At 36.8% G+C, this 9,646-nt stretch overlaps 1 protein-coding gene and 1 non-coding gene across 2 annotated transcripts; one reads left to right on the forward strand and one right to left on the reverse strand.

Annotated features, from left to right (window-relative positions):
- Nucleotides 1-849: 849 nt before the first annotated feature.
- Nucleotides 850-1,794, forward strand: LOC130966712 (uncharacterized). Its single transcript, XM_057891529.1, has one exon. The coding sequence runs from the start codon at nt 850-852 to the stop codon at nt 1,792-1,794; it is 945 nt and encodes a 314-aa protein (XP_057747512.1).
- Nucleotides 1,795-7,533: 5,739 nt separating this feature from the next.
- Nucleotides 7,534-7,641, reverse strand: LOC130971576 (small nucleolar RNA R71). The gene has a single exon (XR_009082788.1). It is a non-coding gene; the product is annotated as a small nucleolar RNA R71 (small nucleolar RNA).
- Between the last annotated feature and the right edge of the window lie 2,005 nt (nt 7,642-9,646).

Genomic DNA, 9,646 nt, shown 5'->3' on the forward strand with positions numbered 1-9,646 from the left:
GACTAGGAGCATCTATAGATTGCATTAGATGGTTGATATTTCAAGGTTGTGCATACAGAGGACATGATGAAAGCTAAAGTTCAAGCAACAGAGGTAACTTTTTGGAAATGTTGAAATTTTTGGGATTTTACAATGAAAGAGTGAAAAAGAATGTTTTGGAAAATGCTCCAAAAAATGCTAAGTATACTTCAAATGATGTCCAAAAAGAAATTCTACATATTCTTGCTACTAAGGTGAGAAATTCAATTAGAGAAGAGATTTGAGATGCCAAATTTTGTATTATTGTTGATGAAGCTAGAGATGAATCTAAAAAGGAGCAAATGGCCATTGTTTTTAGATTTGTTACTCTAGATGGTTTTGTTAAAGAGAGATTCTTTGATCTTGTGCATGTCACTGATACTTGTGCAACAACTTTAAAGAAAGAATTGATTTCTGTCCTTTCTCATTATAATCTCCAAGTTGAAAATATTAGGGATCAAGGGTATGATGGTGCTAGCAACATGCGGGGGTGAGTGGAGTGGTTTGTAAGCTTTGTTTCTTAAAGATTCTCCACAAACATACTATGTGCATTGTTTTGCTCATAGGTTACAATTAGCATTGGTAGCAGCTTCAAGAGAGGTACTTCAAATTCATGAATTTTTTACTCAATTAAACTCTATTGTCACTATTGTTAGTGCTTCTTCAAAAAGACATGATCAATTACAAGAAGCTCAAGCAATTGAAAATGCAAACTTGGTTGCTCAAAATGAATTAGAAACAGGCAAAGGTGCGAATCAAATAAGCACTTTACAAAGAGCTGGGGATACTCGATAGAGCCCTCACTTTAATTCTATTTGCAGTTTGGTAAAAATGTTTACTGCTACCAATATTGTTCTCAATAATATCATTGAAGACGGGACAACTTATGCACAAAGAGGTGAGGCTTATGGTGTTAGTAAAATATTATTGTCATTTGAATTTGTTTTCACTTTGCACTTGATGAAAGAGATTATGGGAATCACTAATGTTCTTTGCCAAGCACTGCAACAACAATCTCAAGATATTATTAATGCAATGCATATTGTTTCTACATCAAAGTTACTTCTTCAACAATTAAGAGATGGTGGATGGTGCAATTTTCTTGCAAATGTTAAAGATTTTTGTGAAAAACATGAAATTGAAGTCCCTAATATGAGTGCACAATATGTTTTTGGAAGAGGTCGATCTCGTCAACCAAGCGTGACAGTTGAGCATCATTATCGAATAGATGTATTCTTGGCAACAATTGACTCTCAAATACAAGAGTTGAATAGTAGATTTAATGAGCAAACAATAGAGCTTTTGACTTTGAGTTGTGCTTTGGATCTTAAGGACAATTTTAAATCATTTAATATTGAAGAAATTAGCAAGTTAGCAGAGAAGTTTTATCCCCTTGACTTTTCTTCTAATGAGCTAAATATTTTGAAATCTCAGTTGCAACATTATCAGCATGATATACCAAATCATTTGAAAGGCATTGGTACACTTTCTGAATTGTGCAACAAGTTGCAAGAAACGGAAAAATCAAGAACTTATCACATGATTGATAGATTAATATGTCTTGTTTTGACTCTACCAGTGTCTACAGGAACAACAGAAAGAGCTTTATCAGCAATGAAAATTATTAAGACAAGACTCCAAAGTAAGATGGCTGATGAATTTCTTGCAGACAATTTGGTCATCTATATAAAAAAAGAATTAGTAGCTATTTTTGACACAAATTTAATTATAGATGATTTTGAAAATAGAAAAAAACGTCGAATAGCCTTTTCATAATACAAAACTGTAAGTAGTAATTTTTATATATTATTGTCTTACTTTGATTGAGATTATATATATATTTTTTAATTTTATCAATAGAAATAGTAATATAAAATATAACACCGCCCCCTAAATAGTTAGCTTAGCTCCACCCCTGGTTTAAAAGTTAATTATTTATCAACTTAAGAGTTTGGAAATAGGAAATGTGAGTATGAGGTTTTAATGATATTAAAACTAGGAGTTGAGAGAAAAAACAGATATTTAAAGAATATGATGACAAAATTGTGATCTCCTTTGAGGTAAGTGTTAAGTACATTTAACGATATTCTAAATTGAGCTTGAGGATCATGGAATTTTGGTTTATTAACCCATAAAGTGAATAATTGAACAATGATTTGATGAGATTGAATGAGGAAATATAATGCGTTTTGAGTTCATTTGATATTGGTTATAAATTATTATGTCGTATCTAACTTAGTTTACAACATTAACCATGAGCATAGGGTATTGTATTCAACGCCTCATACCCGCAAGCCGTATGTAACGGCCTAAGCCTAACCTAGTGAACATTAAAATGTGTGGAGTAGGAAGTGGAGTTGTGTTGATAGTTATGATGAGAATTATATTTGTTATGAGATTGATTATGAGAAATGAGATATGATGCGAGCCTTACGACAAAGTGAGGGTGATATGAGACTTATGATAAGAACTGTGATTAAGTTGAGATTTATGCAATAGCTTATGATTTATGATGATGATTACATTGATAATACAATTGGTAATGCTTATGATTTCTTATTATGATTATGGGTTTGGTTGATGATGATTATGATAGGTGATGGTATAAACAACGACGATAGTTTTCTCTCGTTTGGGTGATTATGATTGAGAGGTGATTATTGATTAACAAAGATGTGAGTTTTGTCCCAATTGCATCACTAATAAGACATCTGCACCTGACAAGAATGGTGGTTTTGTCTAAGACCGTCAAAATGGGCTAAACTTATCGAGCCAGTCCATTTATCCGTTTAAATGAAGGGATTTTGCCTTTAAAATTAAGCCCATTAAAATTTTGGGTTAAATGGGCTGAGCCCGATTAACCCGAAAGAAATAATGGGTTAAATGGGCTAGTCCATGGGCTAAACGGGTAGTCCGTTTAATTTTTTATATACTTTTTTAAAAATTGCACTTTTGGCCAATATTTCTCCTAATCCGAGTTAAAAATCCAACTCATCAACTAAAAAAATAATATTTGTTTAAAATTTTTTACCTAAAAGTAATATTTTTTGCCAAAATATTTTCAAAAAGTAAGATAAAAGGGTAAATAGCTCATCCCATTTAACCCATCGATTGGCGATAAACGATCCAGGTTAAAAAATTATGACCCATGAATATAGCGGGTTTAAACGGGCCAGCCTGTTTAATCCACATACTTAAATGGTTCGAGCCTAAATGGACTGGACTAGTCTGTTTGACAGTCCTAGTTTTGTCTTGCTTGCTCAGTGTTGCGGTAGAGATGTGGAGATGGTGGTTTTGTCCCATCCACATTCTCTCTAATCGTAAAGAGTGGCTGAGCACTCTCCCTCTAAGGGCTGGCTTGTGATAAGTGCGGGATATTCCTCTTCAAGATGTACGACAAAAAGAGTATATTCAGGTTAGCTATCAGATGTGTCGGACCTAGCAACGTAATCGATATGTGACCTCATAACTAGTAGGATAGACATGCATAATATACATTTCTTTGAATTGTTTGGGTGTGCACTTTATTGTTGTGTTGTGCTTATATGTTTTATCTGATTATGTGCTTTGTGTTTTGTGCTTATATGTGCTTGATTTTGTGTGATTGAATTGTTTGATTTGATTGTATTTGCTGGTGTACGGAGGTGATGGAGGTTGAGGCGGATTAAATTCAGAATTATCCTTAGACTCTAGTTTATGTGTTGAATGTATAGGAAGGAGAGTTGGTAGTCTATTAGGTAGAAAATCTTTAGTTGTGTCTATGACCCCTAAAGAAAATATTTAAAGATTTATTTCACTTTTTCGAATTATATATGACTAAGAAACATTTGGATGTGCAATTGTATATAAGTAAAAATGATTTGAAAATAAAGTAATAAAAATCACAAGCTTTTATAAAGACAAACTTTCTTGAGATGGGCGTTGACCATGTGTGTTTATTTCTATTACTTTTGTGGCATTTTCTTTTTCTATTGAAGATCGTGTGGTTTGTGATGAGCGGATAATTTGTACGCTTTTTGGCATTATTTTTAGTATGTTTTTAGTAGATTTAGTTAGTTTTTAGTATAATTTTTATTAGTTTTTAGTTAAAATTCACTTTTCTGGACTTTACTATAAGTTTGTGTATTTTTCTGTGATTTCAGGTATTTTCTAGCTGAAATTGAGGGACCTGAGCAAAAATCTGATTCAGAGACTGAAATGGACTGCAGATGCTGTTGGATTCTGACTTCCCTGCACTCGAAGTGGATTTTCTGGAGCTACAGAAGCCCAATTGGCGCGCTCTCAACGGCGTTGGAAAGTAGACTTCCTGGGCTTTCCAGCAATGTATAATAGTTCATACTTTGCCCAAGATTTGATGGCCCAAACCGGCGTTCCAAATCAGCTCAAGAATGCCCAGCGTTAAACGCCGGAACTGGCACAAGAATGGGAGTTAAACGCCCAAACTGGCACAAAAGCTGGCGTTTAACTCCAAGAAGAGTCTCTACACGAAAATGCTTCAATGCTCAGCCCAAATACACGCCAAGTGGGCCCGGAAGTGGATTTTTATGTCATTTACTCATCTTTGTAATTCTTAAGCTACTAGTTCCCTATAAGTAGGATCTTTTACTATTGTATTTTTCATCTTGAGATCTTTGAATCTTTTGATCACTGGGGGCTGGCCTCACGGCCATGCCTAGACCTTGTTCTTATGTATTTTCAACGGTGAAGTTTCTACACACCATAGATTAAGGTGTGGAGCTCTGCTGTACCTCGAGTATTAATGCAATTACTATTGTTCTTCTATTCAATTCAGCTTGTTCTTATTCCAAGATATTCATTCGCACTCAAGAACTTGATGAATGTGATGATTATGTGACGCTCATCATCATTCTCACTTATGAACGCGTGCCTGACAACCACTCCCGTTCTACAAGCAAACAAGGCTTGAATGTTTATCTCTTGGATTCTTTAACCGGAATCTTCGTGGTATAAGCTAGAATTGATGGCGGCATTCAAGAGAATCCAGAAGGTCTAAACCTTGTCTGTGGTATTCTGAGTAGGATTCAATGATTGAATGACTGTGACGAGCTTCTTCAAACTCGCGATTGTGGGGCGTTAGTGACAGACGCAAAAGAATCACTAGATTCTATTCCGACATGATCGAGAACCGACAGCTGGATAGCCGTGCCGTGACAGGGTGCGTTGAACATTTCCACTGAGAGGATGGGACTGTAGCCATTGACAACGGTGATGCCCAACATACAGCTTGCCATGGAAAGGAGTAAGAAGGATTGGATGAAGACAGTAGGAAAGCAGAGAGACGGAAGAGACAAAGCATCTCCATTCGCTTATCTGAAATTCTCACCAATGAATTACATAAGTATCTCTATCTTTATCTTTATGTTTTATTCATATATCATCCATAACCATTTGAGTTTGCCTGACTGAGATTTACAAGGTGACCATAGCTTGCTTCATACCAACAATCTCCGTGGGATCGACCCTTACTCGCGTAAGGTTTATTACTTGGACGACCCAGTGCACTTGCTGGTTAGTTGTGCGAAGTTGTGTTTATGCCATGGTATTGAACGCCAAGTTTTTGGATTCATTACCGAGGATTATTTGAGTTGTGAAAAGTATTGATCACAATTTCGTGCACCAAGTTTTTGGCGCCGTTGCCGGGGAATTAAATGTCCTAACTATAGTTTCGCATTTGTTCCCTGCAATAACAGTGCCAAGTTTTGATCCGGCAACAACACCAAGTTTTTTGCGCCGTTGCCGGGGATTGTTTCGAGTATGGACAACTGACGATTCATCTTGTTGCTTAGATTAGGTATTTTTCAGAGTTCTTAAGAATGAATTCTAGTGTTTCAAAGTGATGATCTTATCATCACCAAAGCTGATTGATTCTCATCAATTTAGCTCTTGAATGCAATGTCCTGCTGAAGCTTGGCTATCCATGTCTAATTCCTTTAGACTGAAGCTTTAGACTAACATTGCATGATTCCTGGAATTCTCATTAAGAATTTTGATACCTTTATTTTCTTTTCCACTTAATTTTCGAAAAATCCAAAAAAAATTACAAAATCATAAAAACCAAAAATATGTTATGTTTCTTATTGAGACACTAGTCTCATTTTAAGTTTGGTGTCTTGCATGCATTGTTTATTTGATCTTGGTTCTATTTTCAAGTCAATAATACAGGGAACTGAAGATTCAGTACATGCAGCAGAGGAAGTACACAGAAAAAGCTGGGCGTTCAAAACGCCCAGTAAAGAAGAAAAAAACTGGCGTTTAAACGCCAGCCAGGATGCCTGGCTGGGCGTTTAACGCCCAAAAGGGTAGTATTTTGGGCGTTAAACGCTAGGACGGCACAAAAGGGAAGATTCTGTTTTCAATTCAAATTTTTTTCAAGTTTTCAAAGTTTTTCAAAATCAAATCTTTTTCAAATCATATCTTTTCAATCAAATCTTTTTCAAAATCAATTTCTTTCCTTTTTCAAAGATACTTGCTAACAATTAATGATTTGATTCAACATTTCAAATATGTTGCCTTTTTTGTTGAGAAAGGTTTAATGTTTGAATCATATCTTTTCTTGTTAGGCAAGTCATTAATTTTTAAAATCAAATCTTTTTAAATTGGTTTTCAAATCATATCTTTTTAATCACATCTTTTTCAAAATAGTTTTCAATCATATCTTTTTAATTTCTAATTTCAAAATTTTTTTCAAAAATCACTTGATTTCTTTTCCACTCTTAGTTTTTGAAAATCAATTAGTATTTTTTTAAAAATGTTTTTAAAATCTTTTACTTAATTTTCGAAAATTTCTTCCCCTCTTCTCACATCCTTCTATTTATGGACTAACATTATTCCTCAAGGAACAATTCGAACTCTATCTCACTAAGTTCGAATTCTTCTACCTCTTCCTTCTATTTTTCTTTTCCTCTGACACCTCAAGGAATCTCTATACTGTGACATAGAGGATTTCACATTTTCTTGTTCTCTTCTCTTTCATATGAGCAGGAGCAAAGACAAAAGCATTCTTGTTGAAGCTGACCCTGAACCTGAAAGGACCCTGAAGCGAAAGCTAAGAGAAGCTAAGGCACAACTCTCTGTAGAGGACCTAACAGAAATCTTCAAACAAAAAGAACCCATGGCAGCCGAAAACAACAACAATGCAAACAATGCAAGGAAGGTGCTGGGTGACTTTACTGCACCTACTCCCGACTTCTATGGGAGAAGCATTTCTATCCCTGCCATTGGAGCAAACAACTTTGAGCTTAAGCCTCAATTAGTTTCTCTAATGCAACAAAATTGCAAGTTTCATGGACTTCCATTGGAAAATCCTCATCAATTTTTAGCTGAGTCAAGACTAATGGGGTTGACCCTGAGGTCTACAGACTTATGCTATTCCCTTTTGCTGTAAGAGACAGAGCTAGGATATGGTTGGATTCACAACCTAAAGAAAGCTTGAACCCTTGGGAAAAGCTAGTCAATGCCTTCTTGGCAAAGTTCTTTCCACCTCAAAAATTGAGTAAGCTTAGAGTGGAAGTCCAAATCTTCAGACAGAAGGAAGGAGAATCCATCTATGAAGCTTGGGAAAGATACAAACAATTGATCAGAAAGTGTCCTTCTGACATGCTTTCTGAATGGAGCATCATAGGTATCTTCTATGATGGTCTCTCTGAACTATCCAATATGTCTTTGGATAGCTCTGCTGGAGGATCTCTTCATCTGAAGAAGACGCCTACAGAAGCTCAAGAACTAATTGAAATGGTTGCAAATAACCAATTCATGTACACTTTTGAAAGGAATCCTGTGAACAATGGGACGAATCAGAAGAAATGAGTTCTTGAGATTGATACTCTGAATGCCATATTGGCTCAGAACAAAATATTGACTCAGCAAGTCAATATGATTTCTCAAAGTCTGGCTGGAATGCAAAATGCACCAGGCAGTACTAAGGATGCTTCATCTGAAGAAGAAGCTTATGATCCTGAGAACCCTTCAATGGAAGAAGTGAATTATATGGGAGAACCCTATGGAAACACCTATAATTCTTCATGGAGAAGTCATCCAAATCTCTCATGGAAGGATCAACAGAGACCTCAACAAGGTTTCAACAATAATAATGGTGGAAGAAACAGGTTTAGCAATGGCAAGCCTTTTCCATCATCTTCTCAGCAACAGACAGAGAATTCTAAGCAGAGCCACTCTGACTTAGCAACCATGGTCTCTGATCTAATAAAAACCACTCAAAGTTTCATGACTGAAGCAAGGTCCTCCATTAGGAATTTGGAGGCACAAGTGGGTCAGCTGAGTAAGAAAGTTACTGAACTCCCTCCTAGTACTCTTCCAAGCAACACAGAAGAGAATCCAAAAGGAGAGTGCAAGGCCATCAACATGGCCGAATTTGGAGAGGAGGAAGAGGCAGTGAACGCCACTGAGGAAGACCTCAATGGGCGTCCACTGACCTCCAATGAGTTCCCTATAAGGAACCATGGGAATCTGAGGCTCACACTGAGACCATAGAGATTCCATTAGATTTACTTCTGCCATTCATGAGCTCTGATGAGTATTCGTCCTTTGAAGAGGATGAGCATGTCACTGAAGAGCAAGTTGCTAAATACCTTGGAGCAATCATGAAGCTAAATGACAAGTTATTTGGTAATGAGACTTGGGAGAACGAACCTCCTTTGCTCACCAAAGAACTGGATGACTTGTCTAGGCAGAAATTACCTCAAAAGAGACAAGATCCTGGGAAGTTTTCAATACCTTGTACCATAGGTACCATGACCTTCAAGAAGGCTATGTGTGACTTAGGGTCAAGTATAAACCTCATGCCTCTCTCTGTAATGGAGAAGCTAGGGATCTTTGAGGTACAAGCTGCAAAAATCTCACTAGAGATGGCAAACAACTCAAGAAAACAAGCTTATGGACTTGTAGAGGATGTTTTGGTGAAGATTGAAGACCATTACATCCCTGCTGATTTCATAGTCCTAGAAACTGGAAAGTGCATGGATGAATCCATCATCCTTGGCAGACCCTTCCTAGCCACAGCAAAGGCTGTGATTGATGTTGATAGAGGTGAACTGATCATTCAAGTGAATGAAGAATCCTTTGTGTTTAAGGCTCAAGGATATCCCTCTGTCATCATGGAGAGGAAGCATGAAAAGCTTCTCTCAAAACAGAGTCAAACAGAGCCCCCACAGTCAAACTCTAAGTTTGGTGTTGGGAGGCCACAACCAAACTCTAAGTTTGGTGTTGAACCCCCACATTCAAACTCTAAGTTTGGTGTTGGGAGGTTCCAACATTGCTCTGAGTATCTGTGAGGCTCCATGAGAGCCCTCTGTCAAGCTACTGACATTAAAGAAGCGCTTGTTGGGAGGCAACCCAATGTTATATTTAATCTATTTTCCTTTGTTATTTTATGTTTTCTGTAGGTTGATGATCATGAGAAGTCACAAAATCAATTGAAAAAAGCAGAAACAGAATGAAAAACAGAAAGAAAAACAGCACACCCTGGAGGAGAACTTGCTGGCGTTTAAACGCCAGTGAAGTTAGCAAATGGGCGTTTAACGCCCAGTCTGGCACCATTCTGGGCGTTTAACGCCAGAAATGGGCACCAGACTGGCGTTAAACGCCAAGA

The sequence above is a fragment of the Arachis stenosperma genome, chromosome 3 (genome assembly GCF_014773155.1).
Source record: "Arachis stenosperma cultivar V10309 chromosome 3, arast.V10309.gnm1.PFL2, whole genome shotgun sequence".
NCBI lineage: Eukaryota > Viridiplantae > Streptophyta > Magnoliopsida > Fabales > Fabaceae > Arachis > Arachis stenosperma.